Source organism: Pecten maximus, chromosome 2 (assembly GCF_902652985.1).
Source record: "Pecten maximus chromosome 2, xPecMax1.1, whole genome shotgun sequence".
Lineage (NCBI taxonomy): Eukaryota > Metazoa > Mollusca > Bivalvia > Pectinida > Pectinidae > Pecten > Pecten maximus.
Genome location: NC_047016.1, coordinates 21,903,261 through 21,924,466, shown reverse-complemented (window position 1 = coordinate 21,924,466; position 21,206 = coordinate 21,903,261). Strand labels below are relative to the sequence as shown.

At 36.1% G+C, this 21,206-nt stretch overlaps 1 protein-coding gene across 1 annotated transcript in view; it reads right to left on the bottom strand.

Moving 5' to 3' along the window:
• Positions 1 to 21,206, bottom strand: part of LOC117342046 (cysteine sulfinic acid decarboxylase-like) — a 28,280-nt gene that overhangs the window by 1,842 nt on the left and 5,232 nt on the right. Inside the window, exons 2-11 of the mRNA XM_033904019.1 lie at positions 12,262 to 12,477; positions 11,347 to 11,431; positions 10,788 to 10,900; positions 10,305 to 10,420; positions 9,401 to 9,535; positions 9,068 to 9,249; positions 8,189 to 8,267; positions 2,116 to 2,315; positions 1,380 to 1,431; positions 152 to 241 (exon numbers count right to left, since the gene is read on the bottom strand). Of these exons, the coding sequence (XP_033759910.1) occupies positions 152 to 241; positions 1,380 to 1,431; positions 2,116 to 2,315; positions 8,189 to 8,267; positions 9,068 to 9,249; positions 9,401 to 9,535; positions 10,305 to 10,420; positions 10,788 to 10,900; positions 11,347 to 11,431; positions 12,262 to 12,477 (1,268 nt within the window). The remainder of the gene's footprint in view (positions 1 to 151; positions 242 to 1,379; positions 1,432 to 2,115; positions 2,316 to 8,188; positions 8,268 to 9,067; positions 9,250 to 9,400; positions 9,536 to 10,304; positions 10,421 to 10,787; positions 10,901 to 11,346; positions 11,432 to 12,261; positions 12,478 to 21,206) is intronic.

Sequence of the window (21,206 nt, the reverse complement as noted above, 5' to 3'; positions counted from 1 at the left end):
TGTCAACTATTTATTAAACAAAGTAATCCACTGTTTCATTGCTTTAGAAATACCCCTCATACCTATATTTATATATATAGGTATATAATGGTATACAACAGTTAAGTGTGGTTCACTTGTCTGTAACTTTACCGACAAATGGGTCAAGTACCTTTGATAAACGCATTTTCCAATCGTCATCTTCCTCTTCATTACGCATGCTCGGTGGAATGTACCAAAAACAAATATTGGTAAATTCAGGCTGAAATATAAGATAATATCAGATAAGTTAATAAAACAATCTGGATATATCAATGTTTCAAATCTGACTTTTCCATTCATGTATTTTTTACAACACTATCATGACATTGTTGCTTTGTATATAAAATGTATTTAAGAATCCAATAGTAGTTATTTATCAAACTAACTGTTTAAACGGAGTGGTGAACACACCAATGAATGCATGTACAGGTATTTTCTTTTTTAAATGTAACATAGTTTACCACAAAATGCCCAAATATTAATTTTACGTCATCTTAGACGAAGTCTGAAGTAATATAAGCGCATTTTGTCCATAAAGAATTAAAACACTTCCGACATCTTCTCCGAAACCCATGGACAATTTCAATGAATTTTGCAGAAACAATCTATGGCCAAAGGTCAACCAAAAGTGTAAATTATATTATCCTCAGCCCAGGTGACCGAGATCAGGTGCAAAAATTGGTGAAATTGATTCAAATTTCAAAAACCTTCCCAAGACCCAGATATACAGTATATGTAGTAGAGTCAGATACTCTTCATAGATGAATCTTAAGGTGATTTGCCAAAATTGTGAATTCCATGAGCATGGGGTCTCCCATTTTCCCTTGAATAGGTAAACTTTTCTATAGTTTATGTAAGAAAATCCCATTGTAACTAACATTTGTTCACTTTTCAATTCCAACTTGGTTAGAGTGATCAATCAGAATAGGATATCATTTTTTTGCTATGGACATATCACCCTGCCCGACCCCCAGGGTATGAAGGTAGGGACCTAAAGTATTGGGATATTTGTTAAAAGTTCTACGCTTTCATTGTTCAGATCAAAAGGTACTAGAATCAAATACTCTTTATTTCAAATCTGTATGCGAGATATTGGTTGAGGCGGATTTCTTTGTCATACACAATAATATGTTTTAAACGCAGGAACTTAACTATCAGTAATTATATATCATAACTCAGGTGACCTTATTGGATTCTTTGTATTATACACTGGTGGACTGTGCAGTCATTACTTGTTGAATAGATTACTTGTGATATGTGTAAACGCACTCTCCCATCCTGTCAAACCTAGACTCGTTTTACTTACTGTTCAATAGGAAACAGCGATATATTATGATGGAAAGCTCTCTGATTATTACCTGGATAAGTAGGCGGAATCCCACTTTGTCTGTCACCATACTGGCCATGTGTCTGTCAGGAAATCAAGGTAATACACTATAAGCATATTAAAAAAAATAAGGCAATAGAAAATTGAGTTATATATAAAATCACTATTAGATTGCGATACAAATGGTCGATATATGAAGACATGCAAGTTCATTGTGTCCTACAGTAATAAAACACAAAATTATTTTTTCCTATACTATTTCTCCTTTCCTTGATTTCCTTCTCAGTACCAATACTTTGTCCTGTTTTTCGAAACCTATCAGTGTATCCAACTTAATGTCGCTTTTTAACTCATTGTCTTTAGTAGTTTTCCTTGAAGCCCCTACTCCAGACCCCGTCCTTTGATTGAAAGGTTATTTCTAGAACTTGGCATTCCCTGGCTTAGAGAGGAAGCATCGAAAGCTTACACGTGAGGGATTTCCAATCTTATTCTCCTCGTACGTTTTCAAGGTATTTAGATTCAGAGTTAGAATAACAATTTAGTTTTCGCATAGTTTTTCTTCGTTTGTTACAATGCACTATAATTTACCGTCATTAAAACAGTTAAAAATTATATGTTTTTAATACATATTGATTACATTTAAATGCTATAAGGTGTTTTATTATTGCAATCCTGAACTAGTTTGTCGAATAATAAAGTTATCTTTAAATTACAATATTGCAAAATATTTAGATAATTTAAGTAGTTTCAGCAGCAATCGCACAAACTTGGCACAGTCCAGGGCGTTGTCTACGTCATCCTCCAGTCGTTTATCTCCCTTGGATTTCCACATGACCCAGAGTTTGAGCACATCTACCTTACGGCCGCACTGGATAGACTTGTCACCTGTATCATACGTGACATCATAAAACTTGTCTTGCTGGAATAGGTACTCCGCCCTGGCGCAATGACTCTTTTCCAGGAGATCCTGCCATCAAATACAGTGTAGACTAAAGGTTACACCCAAGTGCACTCCGAGTGCACTCCATTTGGACTTGGAGTGCACTCCGTTTGGACTCCAGGTAAACTTGGAGTGCACTCCAAGTGGACTCCGAGTCTACCTGGAGTCCTATAAGACACCATGCCTATACCCCAGTTCTATAATCAGACTATATCATATATATATTAAAGAGGCTTACCCGCAGACGGACCGGTAAACGGCACATCTCCAATCACTAAATAAACTTCAGTACACGTTTCTATGTGACAAAATTAGAGGCTTTCCGACTTTATTTCTTGAAAACAATTACAGAATATGTATTTAAAAGACGTTTTAAAACTCAACCTGAGAGGGAAATGTATGGAATATAACGGCAAATCTTCTTTGTAAATCGCCGCTGCCTTTGAAGTTATCACTGTGCGGCACTGTGCACGTGCTTGTTTCTTTGATGTGTCAATCAAATTAGACTTATTGCGGGTTGCATTAAATAAATAATATTTAAAAATGAGGTTTTAATATCACTTTTCAGCGTTTTATAAGGAAATTAAAATGAAAAACTCAACAATTCCAACAATCTGTCATGTGTAAAAAATCTTTTTCTATTAGCCAATTTTTCTGATCTCTCTGCGGGCAAGCCTCTTTAATACTTTGATGCTTTTAATATAATTTACATATAGATAAATAGAATTTTACAAATAACTTTTGTTCTGTTAATATTACTATTAACATTTGTTTAGTCTACTAGGAATATTTCTTTTATTGTTAATACATGGTAAAAATGCCTACATATTAAATTTATATTTATTAAGATCCATAAAAGACAGTTATACAATTTATGCTATAATCAGGTTTCTATGAAAGTGAATTGCTTCTTATTTTATATTCTATTAAGATGTAAGTAAATTGTATTTCATTTTATTAAGGAATTTTAAATTATTTCAATTAGAATATTTATTACCGTACATATATCATGACTGTAAAGGAAGTTTAGATAATATATCTATATTATGTTATTGATTATTCAAAATATTGAAAGTTTAATACAGTATTTAATGAATTATGTGTTTTTTAAATAAGACATTCTCTACATATATGTACTCAGTTCAGGCAAGTAATTATAAAATAAACAATCATTTTAGTTTATATATTTAAATGTATCATTAGAAAAATATACATTTACAACTGTACATATTTACGAGTATTACCTGGTTAAATTAATGTTCTGACATAACGTACACACAAGTATGTAGTGCTGGACTACCTATAATGAATGACAGTATCTGTTTAATTGTTATTATTATTGGTCATGCATGACTGACTCTGGCCTGACACTCATGAGAACTGTGCCAGGTGAGTTTTAGGAGCCAGCTACAGGTACTGTCCTGGGTTCACAGAAATACCTGTGTCAATTTTGTCACTGTATGGCTTCAAATGATGAAGCTGTGCAAAGCAGGGTCACAGTGTTATAACCTCAGCCAATTAACAGAACAGTAAGATTATCTCCTGACTTGAAGGAAAGGATTGTAGCTCTTCATTTGAGAGGTCTTAATCAGACCAAAATTACATGTATAAACAAAATACCAGTGTAATTAAGGTGGAAATGTCAAGATAAGTTGTAAAACCATTAACAAATTAATTGGTTGACAGGTTTAGGAAGACCACCTCTATTGAATTTAAGTCATTTTATACTGAAATTAGAAAGTAAAAATAAGCTGTTTCTTATTACATTGTAACCTGTCTAAACCGCAAGTCATTGGGACCAAATGTATTGGCCGGTTTATGAAGGTGTCCGGTATGTAGAGGTACAATGTTGAATGATATAAGTTCAGAAAAAATTAATGCAAATCAAATTAAGAAATGATGCAGTTCTTATCTTGTTATATTCAAAAATATAAAGACATTGCTTTAAAAAATTAATTGTAAAGAAAGAGATTAAAGTAAAAAATCAAAAAAATCATAGTGATTCCATTCCAAATAGTATAACGAATGTAAATTCACCGTTTCCCAAAACCAACCAATGATGAGTGGATAGTGAATATTAAACTAGAACTAGAAAAACTAGGATTAGGGTATTTATGGAACAGCACTCTTGAAAGTAAAATTACTTACAAATTAATCGAAAGCAAATTCCAAGAAATTCATATCCAAGAACTGCTCTGTAATATTCGAAATTCTCCAAAAGGTTATTTATATCAACATTTGATAGACAATTTTGGCTTGCAATTTTATTTAAGGAAACCTATCGATCACCGATACAAGAAGTGCATATCAAAAATTAGATTATCGTCGCATCAGCTAAATATAGAGAGTGGAAGATACAGGAATGTAACAAGAGAAAATAGGAGATGTACATTATGCAATAATATTGATATTGAGGATGAGTTCCATTTTATTTTAAAATGTTCTTTTTACATAGACTTACTTACTAAATATTTGAAACCATACTATTATCGTAGACCTAGCATTTTTAAACTTATTCAACTCATGAGTGTGAAAAATGTCAAAGAGTTAAGTAATCTTGGAAAATTTATTCATTTTGCATATAAACGAAGGTCAGAAGCATTATAAGTAAATACTTGTTGTGTTCGTTTCAAATATTATATGTCATTTCTATTGAGATGTATTGATGTAATGTTTATTCCAGTCGGAACAACAAGTACTGCAGACAGTACACATAAATATCTATCTATATGCAAAGTATACATATCGGTGTCTTTCACAATATTTGTGTAATACTTTGACTCAAAGAATACTTATATAATTAATAAGAACATATATTTAATAAGAACATATATTTAAAATTGTGTTTACGTCGCAATCGATCACTCTCCAAATGTGAAATTATGTTTATTACAACATGTTCATTAATGTCAATTAACTATGTAAACCTTTGGGCTGTAAGGCCCCTGGAATAAAATTGAATTGAATTGAACCTATAGCCTTATACCCGTAATTAGTACACATTGTTCTCGTCCAGGGAATAGGATTATAGAGCCTGAGGTACAATTTGCCTCAGGGCAGTTGGACACGGCAACCTACGTACCATTTACCTGTAAAACTGACCTGTTCAAGTTCAAGTTCAAGTTCTTTATTTCCTTGAGCCTTACGGCTCATCGGTTCAACAAATATATACATGTACAGAAATGATACAATACAAAAACCACACACTCGCATACACACACTCACACACAACCGGACTAACACATACATTGTACAACAGGTAGAGTGTAGAAGGACATTTTTTTTATACTAATAAAAAATCTGTTCTTTGTTTATTACTGTATTTAATATATTTTGCTAAATTTGAAAGATCTTTTTTGTTTACTGTTTCTAGAAGTTGAATAAATTTGTACATACTAGGTTTATTATAATAATATTTCTTAATAAAACGTTTTCTTAGGTCTAAATGAAATTCACATTTAATAATAAAATGAAATTCATCTTCAATGTCTCCACTGTTACAATAGGAACAAATTCTTTGATTTCTTTCTAAGTTATTAAATCTACCAATTTCAATATTTAATTTATGTGATGACAATCTAATTCTAGTTATTTCTTTTAAATTAGAAGTACCTATTGGTTTTGATAAATATGGCTGTAAGTAGAACTTTTCACTAATAAACTTGTACAGTGAACACTTGGAAGATGAATTGATTTTTTCTTTACATTCTTGTATAAATATATCACATAGTCTGCATTTAACAATATTCATAATATAATCAGCTGTATAAATATCCCCATTTTGCCATATATACCCAACACCCATTCTATACAGTTCTTCTTTTACTTCATTCAACCATTCATTCCCGTTTTCTAACATATCTTGATAACAAGCATTTAACACACAGTTATTGGTTTGTTTTAATTTCAACCAATATTTAAAAATTCTAAATTTCCTCACTATTACAAAAGGTACCACATCGTTTTCTATTCCCATTCAGTCAATATCTACCATGATATGTGTCACTCATACATTTTATGTAACAGATACAGGTCATGAATGTACAATGGTTGTTCAAGCCAATTATAAAATCATAAAGTTAAATGTTCAAACTTTTGAAAAAATGACATAAGACCAGCTGCAGTTGGTGTATGGAATGTTTGATAAGTATTTACTTAACTCAAACATGAAAATTATACTAATCTATGTTGATTTACATATTGACTTCTAATACTCTATACATGCTTCCATTATAATATCAAAGACAAAGTAATACTACCAGTTTGATTTTTTTTTCAATTTATTTTTTTATAATAATGACTTATAACTGTTTTAATAATACTGTAATAGGAATGGACAATCATATAATTTCAAAAGTGTCAGATATCGACCGTCACAAGTCTGTACCTATATTCTATATGACCCTGGTATAGGTCAGCTTGAGTTCCCAGACATGGTGTCAGGGCCAGAGGAAACTCGGGCTAGGTAAAGGTAAGGTGTGATGACCAGTTTCTATCTAACAATTAAGGGTGTCTTTATCTAGTTAGATGACTGTGTGTACACCTGTCCAGATCTTCACACCTTATGAGGTAAACTTGGAGGACGGGGTCATTATTGGGGTCAGTGTAAGTCTGTCTTTTCTCCACACCCTTGTAATCACGCTTGATATACAGGTAAATATTGACCTGGAAGTTGGGGGGTATCTTATATAACTGTTAAAAGAACTCCATTTAAGACCAAGATTTAATGAGGCAGGTATAACAAAAAAAAAAAAAAGTTGGTTTACCAAATAGAAATGTAAGTCAATCTGATGTTAAACTGTCAATCAAAATTAGACATTGGATCCGGAATATGCTATCAAGGTGATAAAAAAAAACAACAACTTTCTTTTGTATTGTATGTTAAGATAAATATAAACTGTTGGAAGAAAATTATTGAAATATTAAAAACAGTAGTACTTCGAGTACACAAGTATTACAAGTATTTCCAGTACACAATCAAACTCGACAATTTCGAATACATTCAAATTGTACATTTATCGATCTAGACATGTGAGCTTATGGCCGTGTTGCGGCGTCTGTAGCCCGTGAGTCCAGCGTTATATTTTTTTTACATGAAACATGTAGTGATTTAGTCTCAATAACTAAGAACCCCATATTTATGATATTGGGACAGTAGCAAGCTGGGCACTGGGGATCAAATGTTTGCCGATTTTAAGATCGTAGAAGTCAAATGTCTTAGAATTAAAAGGTCTTGAAAAACAAGAAGTTTGAAATCATGATAATGTGATAATTAGCCACAACGATTGTCTAGAATCATAACCAGCGGGTTCATACGTGTTGTATTAGTATTGTTCTTGTTTCTTATTATATTGGTGATTAAAAGGCGACCATTTGGTACTACTTGTATCATATATACTGTAGTACAGTAGTACTCAGCTTAGCAGCTGATGTATTTTTAAAATATCAAACTAGCAAAAATGAAATTATTGCGTCGTAATTTGACTGCGTGTTACGGAGGCATGAATGCATTTTATATTTGAAAATGAAAATTAATTGATAAAGGTAAATGACGTCATTTGAACACAAACGGAATGTTTTCCCACCGTAAATTCCATTTAACGTGATATAATGTTTACAAATGAATATGCTATTCTTAAATAAGATGGTTTCTGCTGTTATTCTAATGAAATTAACATCATTTTATTTATTTATCTATTTATTTATTTATTTGGCATATTTACGTCATATTTACATCAAATTATGCCATTTTAAAAGACATATGTATATTTGATGTAGATTACTCCCAACTAAACAAGGCATATTAACCAATTAAATTGAATATCTCCGGTCTATTCGGGAGTTTCTCAGTCACACCTTTCTGATGGTGGGCTGAAACATATGAAACTCGAGTTATCTACCTTGTGCCTAGTTAGGAACACTGAACATTGGTTGAGGGCGCCCATCATTTTGTGGGGGTTCCATGTCAAAGAGTCGGCTCTGAAAAATCAATTAAAGTTGTTTAATTATTAAAACATAATTATCTTATTCAAAAATATATCTTTTCTTAATTTAGTTGACTGACATTTTCGAAGCCAGATCATGTGTTTGCAAGGTTAGAAATGACATAGGTCCTTTTTGAAATGAGGAAATGTTTAAATGATAGTGTTTCGTAGAGAACTGATATGAATTAACTATAAAAAAATTAACGACGTCATGCTCCCGAAAAGAGGACATGTTCATTCAGGTAAACGTACAAAATCGTCGTTTATATCACCAACAAGAAGTAATTTTTTACTAAGGTTAACCCGACTGTTCGTGGTTGATATTCTATACTATAATACTAGTATTATAGTATAGAATATCAACCACGAACAGTCGGGTTAACCCCTATTCTTGTTTGTAGGTCACATATGCCCGCTATAAATAAAACAACTTTCACTTTACATGTTCTTTTAAAAACATAGTTTATTTTTTACTTTCTACAAAACAAAACAAGAATCATATCAGAAACATATGTATATTTATTGTTAAAAAGTCTGACAAAAAAATTAGAGGTGTTTATGAAACGTCCCAGATTGTATATAATCAAGGGAGATAACTCTTACACGACAATTTTTTTGACCTGGTACACGAAATTCGGCAGTCCGGAAAACTCGTGATCCGGACGGTTTGGACTGGGAACGAAGGTGTTCGGATTATCGAGGGTCCACTGTACATATATTCCATTGTGTTTCCTAGGCATACATTGTACCATAACAATGAGGACAATTCTTAACCGGTTTTCAATCTTTAGTTACCTTCCGATGCCGGACATAAGTCCCCTATGTTTCTTTGATAACAGAACTGCACCACCCCAAGCGGAATCAACGTGCATCCAAAGTTTGTACTTGTCACAAATATTAGCTATTTCGTTAAGCGGATCAAACGCTCCGAGGACCGTCGTACCGGAAGTGGCGACAACACATAATGGTTCCTCCCCCTGGGTGATAATGGAACAAAACCATTTAGTAAAACGTTGTGTGTTGACAACAACAAATGTTTAAACATCTAAATATACTTGTGTATCCTGTTTAAGATACAGAAATGTTGACAGACTTGTTCTAAAGTTAAATATTTTCAAAATCAGATACCTTGGCTTTAAGTGCTGTGATATTCTGTTCCAGGTCTAATGTCAGCATCCTACCTCTTGTGTCACATTTCACGGGAATAACGCTTTTCATCCCGAAGCCTAGGAATGCAGCGGCTTTCCTTACACTATAATGTGCCTGTAACATTGTGCCCAAATGTTCATGATAACATATCAACACAGCATGCAGTTTATGATAACCAATCAGATGATCTGTAATACTGACGTGACTATTATACCGCCACAATCGGCCTGTTATCCGTAAATGTCTCCTCTTGATTTTACTCTCCAAATTTAGATTATAAACTTGTCGAATGGAAGTTTTCTGAATTATGTGATAAAAATATCTTGAATTCGTTTCATTCAAATGAGATTTTTTTATGAATCTCGTCTCGAAGTTTTTTAAACTTCTAGGACTCGTTTTAAACTCCTTTAGGCGGCTATCTCCCTTTACACATGCGCCATTACGGCACGTGTCCATAGCAGGGATTTATTTAGTGAACAGAAATAGGCGCAATAAAAGATGTCTATCCAGGAATAAGTGTTATAATGGCATAGTATAGTGATATAATAGGTGTGACACACACTGGAATGCTATATAACAATACTACGATTAATGCATGTATGTCAAAAAGCAAACATGATAAAATTGTGATGGACAATCAGGAAAACGACTTCATAATACATATCATAGGCAAACACGCCAGAAATCCTTCTTTCTATGAAACAGTGTTTATAAAGCTATCGCGTAGAGATTACATTTATCTATGAGTTTAAGAAATTGTTTCGCTGATCGATACCTTTATATAACCTCTGTGCCAATTTTGAATTGTAATTGATAAAAATACTTTCATATACACAAATTATATTATAAAGCTCTTCCATAGTTGATCGTGATGTAAACATACCTGCTCGGATGCAAGAATTCGCAAAGGCGGAAGTGACGACATGCCGTCCATTTTGACTTCTGGAAATCGCCTACATCTAGCCAGGTTTAATCCATACATGTTGGATATTGATCCACCTACAGGAAAACATCTATACTATTTTGTTACTATGGATTTAACATATGTCATCAAGAAACGGGGGCCTTTAACTGAAACTTATATATCTGTGTCCATTAAACAGTTTCATGTTTCTTTTTAACTGATTTATACATTGTGCTGTTCTGTATATTACAAATGTTCTCTATCATCTTCACTCGATAATTGTTCATTAAGTAAGAACACTTTATAAAGATTATTTTTAGTTTCAGCGGAATCCTAATACACATATATTCTGTTTTAAGGCAATCATTATGAATTTGCATGGGCAATCTTTTAAATGCATGTCTCACTTGTAAAATCATCGGATTATGTATCACTAAGATGTATCCCAGTAACGTATATTACCTGGACAGAAGATGCCATCACCTGAGGACAATCCAGCCACTTCTAACATCTTGTTAATCACGTACTTTTCCATGATAGTAAACACGGGGGCAACTTCGTATGTAAACCTAGAAACAATGACCATATTGGATACTGATCGAAAGTCTTTGTGTCACCATCTTTTTCATTGAAGCTTTATTAGAGGGATAGGTATACGACTTAATACGGTTGTTACATATAACACATAAATAAATACAGAGACGTATAGGAACTAATACAGGTGTTATAACATATTTGGCTGCTCCTTCGTTGGGATTAACATACTTTGCTCACCAGCTGATACAAGAAAAATATACCATATCTTTGTACAGATATCAGGTATTTTACATGTGTGTATAATTCTGAGTGTGATATATTTAAAAAAAAATCCAATTCCAGCTATTCGGGACCTCTGAAACGTTTTGGACCTTAAAATTGTTATAATTAATTTCAGTCACTCAGTAATTTAGATTACCGTTTAACATACATCACTTCAACAACCATACATAATCGATACATAATAATGATACTTACATGCTAGGTATTGAGAGCGTCGGTGAGCCAGGCCCCTCCCATTGTGTACTGATCCATCCCACCAAACAGTTGGTTGAAGAACAAAGGGTTATCTGGAGATAATGGAACAATGTAGAGCATGTCAGATACTAGCCCTGCCCAAATATTCCCCATGTCTGGAACTTTGAAATATATAGAAATAGAAGGATGACTTGTTGAATACATATTGAGATGATTATCAATAACACTTTATAAACTAACATGATATTACTGGGTAATTGTATTACGAAAGAAGATATGTCAAATAACTCTACGATGGCGTACATCTCAGTGACAATGGCATTATTTCGGACAAAACTGAAATGAGGACGGCCAGTCTGGCGAGGGTTAATATCAGTACACATACCCTGTATATAGCGGACATTAACATTATACAATTCTGTGTTGACGACACTGGTTGATTCAAATTTCAAGCATGCATGTGTTTCTATTCCGTCTAGCTTACAGGCAGATAAACGCAATGCTTTTGTATGTTCTCATCTAAACTAGAGTCTGGTCCGTAGTCACTCAGGTCGGTTTATGATATGATTGACATTAATGGAATTGACCTGGACCTGTATTCATGTACTCATTCTTAAATACTAGTGTCGATAGATCTGAGAATTTCTTTTCAACTCTTAAGTTAAGTGATTTAAAGGAAGCTGGTATTTTGATCCCAAATGTCATGGTTGGGCACGAGAACGGTTTCAAGAATACGGGCCAAGGGTCCGAGTGATGCAGAGCGGGATTGTACCACACATGCAATCACACATTTACAGAACTGTGTCTGGGAATTATCTATTAAATCTGTTAAGAATTTGATATTATTGAATAAAACTTTCCAATTATTTGGATGGAATTTCGTAATCTAATAACAATAGATAATACAATGTTTTTTTTTTACCTGTCCGTACACTGTATTTGATTACGTCTTGACAAATCTCTAGAAGTCTGCTGTCATCTGTAGGCTCCTCTAGCGTTAAATCCATGATGCTCTCCAGATCCGCTGGGAACTTGAATTCAGTTACCTTGATATTTTTGTCGCTTGACCTTGCAAATACATCTTTAAAAATATCTTCGACTAATCTGCGGAGAAATCTGGGGCTTCCTTTCGTCTGATCTGTAATAATTGATATAACATTGGGATGATGGATCCTGGAATAACGAAAGTGTGAAAATGCACTTATATCAATAATGATATAATCAAAAGGATTCCCAGGAACATGTGTATACTTGGCAACAGTTATCTTAATATGATGAATAGCATAATTATGACATCAGTTGACAATCACAGCACTATAAGTTAAGTATTCAAATACATTCTAAATTCCTATATATAAATCGGGGTTATCTGTTTTTACATCGATTACTCGGATTTTATAAAGTGTCAGAATGTATATGAATACTGAAACTCAAACCCCCATAACCAAGCTCCCGTGAATGTATAGGTGAAGGTAGATAACTCGCGTATTATATCGTCCTATTGTTCTGATGCTTTTCTGTGTAATTCTGCATTAGGTGGCAAATAAACGTGTGTTTTAGGATTTGTTTGTGTGAAAAACGGATTACCAGAAAGATATACATGCATACTGATTACAAGATTAAGAGATTAATGAAATTCCTGGCTGATATTCTTGACCGAATGCCAAGGGCCTTTATCTTATCTTTGTTTTATTTCGGCAGTATTGACGTTGACTATGTTGAAGTTAACTTGCTTGATATTTACTAACACATCCGTATATATGTTGACTTTTATTTTAATCAAGGGGGATAATAGCATGATATTACACTGTCTTTACAGCTGATGTTTACCATAATATATGGACCTCAGTTTGAGGACGTGGTAATAAGTAACTGTCTTAGTGTGTTATATGGTCCTCAGTTTGAGGACGTGGTAATAAGTAACTGTCTTAGTGTGTTATATGGTCCTCAGTTTGAGGACGTGGTAATAAGTAACTGTCTTAGTGTGTTATATGGTCCTCAGTCTGAGTGACGTGGTAATAAGTAACTGTCTTAGTGTGTTATATGGTCCTCAGTCTGAGGACGTGGTAATAAGTAACTGTCTTAGTGTGTTATATGGACCTCAGTCTGAGGACGTGGTAATAAGTAACTGTCTTAGTGTGTTATATGGTCCTCAGTCTGAGGACGTGGTAATAAGTAACTGTCTTAGTGTGTTATATGGACCTCAGTCTGAGGACGTGGTAATAAGTAACTGTCTTAGTGTGTTATATGGTCCTCAGTCTGAGGACGTGGTAATAAGTAACTGTCTTAGTGTGTTATATGGTCCTCAGTCTGAGGACGTGGTAATAAGTAACTGTCTTAGTGTGTTATATGGACCTCAGTCTGAGGACGTGGTAATAAGTAACTGTCTTAGTGTGTTATATGGACCTCAGTTTGAGGACGTGGTAATAAGTAACTGTCTTAGTGTGTTATATGGTCCTCAGTTTGAGGACGTGGTAATAAGTAACTGTCTTAGTGTGTTATATGGTCCTCAGTCTGAGGACGTGGTAATAAGTAACTGTCTTAGTGTGTTATATGGTCCTCAGTCTGAGGACGTGGTAATAAGTAACTGTCTTAGTGTGTTATATGGTCCTCAGTTTGAGGACGTGGTAATAAGTAACTGTCTTAGTGTGTTATATGGTCCTCAGTCTGAGGACGTGGTAATAAGTAACTGTCTTAGTGTGTTATATGGTCCTCAGTCTGAGGACGTGGTAATAAGTAACTGTCTTAGTGTGTTATATGGTCCTCAGTCTGAGGACGTGGTAATAAGTAACTGTCTTAGTGTGTTATATGGACCTCAGTCTGAGGACGTGGTAATAAGTAACTGTCTTAGTGTGTTATATGGTCCTCAGTTTGAGGACGTGGTAATAAGTAACTGTCTTAGTGTGTTATATGGACCTCAGTTTGAGGACGTGGTAATAAGTAACTGTCTTAGTGTGTTATATGGTCCTCAGTTTGAGGACGTGGTAATAAGTAACTGTCTTAGTGTGTTATATGGTCCTCAGTTTGAGGACGTGGTAATAAGTAACTGTCTTAGTGTGTTATATGGACCTCAGTCTGAGGACGTGGTAATAAGTAACTGTCTTAGTGTGTTATAGGACCTCACTTTGAGGACGTGGTAATAAGTAACTGTCTTAGTGTGTTATATGGTCCTCAGTCTGAGGACGTGGTAATAAGTAACTGTCTTAGTGTGTTATAGGGTCCTCAGTCTGAGGACGTGGTAATAAGTAACTGTCTTAGTGTGTTATATGGTCCTCAGTCTGAGGACGTGGTAATAAGTAACTGTCTTAGTGTGTTATATGGTCCTCAGTCTGAGGACGTGGTAATAAGTAACTGTCTTAGTGTGTTATATGGTCCTCAGTCTGAGGACGTGGTAATAAGTAACTGTCTTAGTGTGTTATATGGTCCTCAGTCTGAGGACGTGGTAATAAGTAACTGTCTTAGTGTGTTATAGGACCTCAGTCTGAGGACGTGGTAATAAGTAACTGTCTTAGTGTGTTATATGGTCCTCAGTCTGAGGACGTGGTAATAAGTAACTGTCTTAGTGTGTTATATAGACCTCAGTCTGAGGACGTGGTAATAAGTAACTGTCTTAGTGTGTTATATGGTCCTCAGTCTGAGGACGTGGTAATAAGTAACTGTCTTAGTGTGTTATATGGACCTCAGTCTGAGGACGTGGTAATAAGTAACTGTCTTAGTGTGTTATATGGACCTCAGTCTGAGGACGTGGTAATAAGTAACTGTCTTAGTGTGTTATATGGTCCTCAGTTTGAGGACGTGGTAATAAGTAACTGTCTTAGTGTGTTATATGGTCCTCAGTCTGAGGACGTGGTAATAAGTAACTGTCTTAGTGTGTTATATGGTCCTCAGTCTGAGGACGTGGTAATAAGTAACTGTCTTAGTGTGTTATATGGACCTCAGTCTGAGGACGTGGTAATAAGTAACTGTCTTAGTGTGTTATATGGTCCTCAGTCTGAGGACGTGGTAATAAGTAACTGTCTTAGTGTGTTATATGGACCTCAGTTTGAGGACGTGGTAATAAGTAACTGTCTTAGTGTGTTATATGGTCCTCAGTTTGAGGACGTGGTAATAAGTAACTGTCTTAGTGTGTTATATGGTCCTCAGTCTGAGGACGTGGTAATAAGTAACTGTCTTAGTGTGTTATATGGTCCTCAGTCTGAGGACGTGGTAATAAGTAACTGTCTTAGTGTGTTATATGGTCCTCAGTTTGAGGACGTGGTAATAAGTAACTGTCTTAGTGTGTTATATGGTCCTCAGTCTGAGGACGTGGTAATAAGTAACTGTCTTAGTGTGTTATATGGTCCTCAGTCTGAGGACGTGGTAATAAGTAACTGTCTTAGTGTGTTATATGGTCCTCAGTCTGAGGACGTGGTAATAAGTAACTGTCTTAGTGTGTTATATGGACCTCAGTCTGAGGACGTGGTAATAAGTAACTGTCTTAGTGTGTTATATGGTCCTCAGTTTGAGGACGTGGTAATAAGTAACTGTCTTAGTGTGTTATATGGACCTCAGTTTGAGGACGTGGTAATAAGTAACTGTCTTAGTGTGTTATATGGTCCTCAGTTTGAGGACGTGGTAATAAGTAACTGTCTTAGTGTGTTATATGGTCCTCAGTTTGAGGACGTGGTAATAAGTAACTGTCTTAGTGTGTTATATGGACCTCAGTCTGAGGACGTGGTAATAAGTAACTGTCTTAGTGTGTTATAGGACCTCAGTTTGAGGACGTGGTAATAAGTAACTGTCTTAGTGTGTTATATGGACCTCAGTCTGAGGACGTGGTAATAAGTAACTGTCTTAGTGTGTTATAGGACCTCACTTTGAGGACGTGGTAATAAGTAACTGTCTTAGTGTGTTATATGGACCTCAGTTTGAGGACGTGGTAATAAGTAACTGTCTTAGTGTGTTATATGGTCCTCAGTTTGAGGACGTGGTAATAAGTAACTGTCTTAGTGTGTTATATGGTCCTCAGTCTGAGGACGTGGTAATAAGTAACTGTCTTAGTGTGTTATATGGTCCTCAGTCTGAGGACGTGGTAATAAGTAACTGTCTTAGTGTGTTATATGGACCTCAGTCTGAGGACGTGGTAATAAGTAACTGTCTTAGTGTGTTATATGGACCTCAGTCTGAGGACGTGGTAATAAGTAACTGTCTTAGTGTGTTATATGGACCTCAGTTTGAGGACGTGGTAATAAGTAACTGTCTTAGTGTGTTATATGGTCCTCAGTCTGAGGACGTGGTAATAAGTAACTGTCTTAGTGTGTTATATGGTCCTCAGTCTGAGGACGTGGTAATAAGTAACTGTCTTAGTGTGTTATATGGTCCTCAGTCTGAGGACGTGGTAATAAGTAACTGTCTTAGTGTGTTATATGGTCCTCAGTCTGAGGACGTGGTAATAAGTAACTGTCTTAGTGTGTTATATGGTCCTCAGTCTGAGGACGTGGTAATAAGTAACTGTCTTAGTGTGTTATATGGACCTCAGTCTGAGGACGTGGTAATAAGTAACTGTCTTAGTGTGTTATATGGTCCTCAGTCTGAGGACGTGGTAATAAGTAACTGTCTTAGTGTGTTATATGGACCTCAGTCTGAGGACGTGGTAATAAGTAACTGTCTTAGTGTGTTATATGGTCCTCAGTCTGAGGACGTGGTAATAAGTAACTGTCTTAGTGTGTTATATGGACCTCAGTCTGAGGACGTGGTAATAAGTAACTGTCTTAGTGTGTTATATGGTCCTCAGTCTGAGGACGTGGTAATAAGTAACTGTCTTAGTGTGTTATATGGTCCTCAGTCTGAGGACGTGGTAATAAGTAACTGTCTTAGTGTGTTATATGGTCCTCAGTCTGAGGACGTGGTAATAAGTAACTGTCTTAGTGTGTTATATGGTCCTCAGTCTGAGGACGTGGTAATAAGTAACTGTCTTAGTGTGTTATATGGTCCTCAGTTTGAGGACGTGGTAATAAGTAACTGTCTTAGTGTGTTATATGGTCCTCAGTCTGAGGACGTGGTAATAAGTAACTGTCTTAGTGTGTTATATGGTCCTCAGTCTGAGGACGTGGTAATAAGTAACTGTCTTAGTGTGTTATATGGTCCTCAGTCTGAGGACGTGGTAATAAGTAACTGTCTTAGTGTGTTATATGGACCTCAGTCTGAGGACGTGGTAATAAGTAACTGTCTTAGTGTGTTATATGGACCTCAGTCTGAGGACGTGGTAATAAGTAACTGTCTTAGTGTGTTATATGGACCTCAGTCTGAGGACGTGGTAATAAGTAACTGTCTTAGTGTGTTATATGGTCCTCAGTTTGAGGACGTGGTAATAAGTAACTGTCTTAGTGTGTTATATGGATCCTCAGTCTGAGGACGTGGTAATAAGTAACTGTCTTAGTGTGTTATATGGTACCTCAGTCTGAGGACGTGGTAATAAGTAACTGTCTTAGTGTGTTATATGGTCCTCAGTCTGAGGACGTGGTAATAAGTAACTGTCTTAGTGTGTTATATGGTCCTCAGTTTGAGGACGTGGTAATAAGTAACTGTCTTAGTGTGTTATATGGACCTCAGTTTGAGGACGTGGTAATAAGTAACTGTCTTAGTGTGTTATATGGTCCTCAGTCTGAGGACGTGGTAATAAGTAACTGTCTTAGTGTGTTATATGGACCTCAGTCTGAGGACGTGGTAATAAGTAACTGTCTTAGTGTGTTATATGGTCCTCAGTCTGAGGACGTGGTAATAAGTAACTGTCTTAGTGTGTTATATGGTCCTCAGTCTGAGGACGTGGTAATAAGTAACTGTCTTAGTGTGTTATATGGTCCTCAGTTTGAGGACGTGGTAATAAGTAACTGTCTTAGTGTGTTATATGGTCCTCAGTTGAGGACGTGGTAATAAGTAACTGTCTTAGTGTGTTATATGGTCCTCAGTCTGAGGACGTGGTAATAAGTAACTGTCTTAGTGTGTTATATGGTCCTCAGTCTGAGGACGTGGTAATAAGTAACTGTCTTAGTGTGTTATAGGGTCCTCAGTCTGAGGACGTGGTAATAAGTAACTGTCTTAGTGTGTTATATGGTCCTCAGTCTGAGGACGTGGTAATAAGTAACTGTCTTAGTGTGTTATATGGTCCTCAGTTTGAGGACGTGGTAATAAGTAACTGTCTTAGTGTGTTATATGGTCCTCAGTCTGAGGACGTGGTAATAAGTAACTGTCTTAGTGTGTTATATGGACCTCAGTTTGAGGACGTGGTAATAAGTAACTGTCTTAGTGTGTTATATGGTCCTCAGTCTGAGGACGTGGTAATAAGTAACTGTCTTAGTGTGTTATATGGACCTCAGTCTGAGGACGTGGTAATAAGTAACTGTCTTAGTGTGTTATATGGTCCTCAGTTTGAGGACGTGGTAATAAGTAACTGTCTTAGTGTGTTATATGGACCTCAGTCTGAGGACGTGGTAATAAGTAACTGTCTTAGTGTGTTATATGGTCCTCAGTCTGAGGACGTGGTAATAAGTAACTGTCTTAGTGTGTTATATGGTCCTCAGTCTGAGGACGTGGTAATAAGTAACTGTCTTAGTGTGTTATATGGTCCTCAGTCTGAGGACGTGGTAATAAGTAACTGTCTTAGTGTGTTATATGGTCCTCAGTCTGAGGACGTGGTAATAAGTAACTGTCTTAGTGTGTTATATGGTCCTCAGTCTGAGGACGTGGTAATAAGTAACTGTCTTAGTGTGTTATATGGTCCTCAGTCTGAGGACGTGGTAATAAGTAACTGTCTTAGTGTGTTATATGGTCCTCAGTCTGAGGACGTGGTAATAAGTAACTGTCTTAGTGTGTTATATGGTCCTCAGTCTGAGGACGTGGTAATAAGTAACTGTCTTAGTGTGTTATATGGTCCTCAGTCTGAGGACGTGGTAATAAGTAACTGTCTTAGTGTGTTATATGGTCCTCAGTCTGAGGACGTGGTAATAAGTAACTGTCTTAGTGTGTTATATGGTCCTCAGTCTGAGGACGTGGTAATAAGTAACTGTCTTAGTGTGTTATATGGTCCTCAGTCTGAGGACGTGGTAATAAGTAACTGTCTTAGTGTGTTATATGGTCCTCAGTCTGAGGACGTGGTAATAAGTAACTGTCTTAGTGTGTTATATGGTCCTCAGTCTGAGGACGTGGTAATAAGTAACTGTCTTAGTGTGTTATATGGTCCTCAGTCTGAGGACGTGGTAATAAGTAACTGTCTTAGTGTGTTATATGGACCTCAGTCTGAGGACGTGGTAATAAGTAACTGTCTTAGTGTGTTATATGGACCTCAGTCTGAGGACGTGGTAATAAGTAACTGTCTTAGTGTGTTATATGGACCTCAGTCTGAGGACGTGGTAATAAGTAACTGTCTTAGTGTGTTATATGGTCCTCAGTCTGAGGACGTGGTAATAAGTAACTGTCTTAGTGTGTTATAGGGTCCTCAGTTTGAGGACGTGGTAATAAGTAACTGTCTTAGTGTGTTATATGGTCCTCAGTCTGAGGACGTGGTAATAAGTAACTGTCTTAGTGTGTTATATGGTCCTCAGTCTGAGGACGTGGTAATAAGTAACTGTCTTAGTGTGTTATATGGTCCTCAGTCTGAGGACGTGGTAATAAGTAACTGTCTTAGTGTGTTATATGGTCCTCAGTCTGAGGACGTGGTAATAAGTAACTGTCTTAGTGTGTTATATGGTCCTCAGTCTGAGGACGTGGTAATAAGTAACTGTCTTAGTGTGTTATATGGTCCTCAGTCTGAGGACGTGGTAATAAGTAACTGTCTTAGTGTGTTATATGGTCCTCAGTTTGAGGACGTGGTAATAAGTAACTGTCTTAGTGTGTTATATGGACCTCAGTCTGAGGACGTGGTAATAAGTAACTGTCTTAGTGTGTTATATGGTACTCAGTCTGAGGACGTGGTAATAAGTAACTGTCTTAGTGTGTTATATGGTCCTCAGTCTGAGGACGTGGTAATAAGTAACTGTCTTAGTGTGTTATATGGTCCTCAGTCTGAGGACGTGGTAATAAGTAACTGTCTTAGTGTGTTATATGGACCTCAGTCTGAGGACGTGGTAATAAGTAACTGTCTTAGTGTGTTATATGGTCCTCAGTCTGAGGACGTGGTAATAAGTAACTGTCTTAGTGTGTTATATGGACCTCAGTCTGAGGACGTGGTAATAAGTAACTGTCTTAGTGTGTTATATGGTACCTCAGTCTGAGGACGTGGTAATAAGTAACTGTCTTAGTGTGTTATATGGTCCTCAGTCTGAGGACGTGGTAATAAGTAACTGTCTTAGTGTGTTATATGGTCCTCAGTCTGAGGACGTGGTAATAAGTAACTGTCTTAGTGTGTTATATGGTCCTCAGTCTGAGGACGTGGTAATAAGTAACTGTCTTAGTGTGTTATATGGTCCTCAGTCTGAGGACGTGGTAATAAGTAACTGTCTTAGTGTGTTATATGGTACCTCAGTCTGAGGACGTGGTAATAAGTAACTGTCTTAGTGTGTTATATGGTCCTCAGTCTGAGGACGTGGTAATAAGTAACTGTCTTAGTGTGTTATATGGTACCTCAGTCTGAGGACGTGGTAATAAGTAACTGTCTTAGTGTGTTATATGGTACCTCAGTCTGAGGACGTGGTAATAAGTAACTGTCTTAGTGTGTTATATGGTCCTCAGTCTGAGGACGTGGTAATAAGTAACTGTCTTAGTGTGTTATATGGTCCTCAGTCTGAGGACGTGGTAATAAGTAACTGTCTTAGTGTGTTATATGGACCTCAGTCTGAGGACGTGGTAATAAGTAACTGTCTTAGTGTGTTATATGGACCTCAGTCTGAGGAC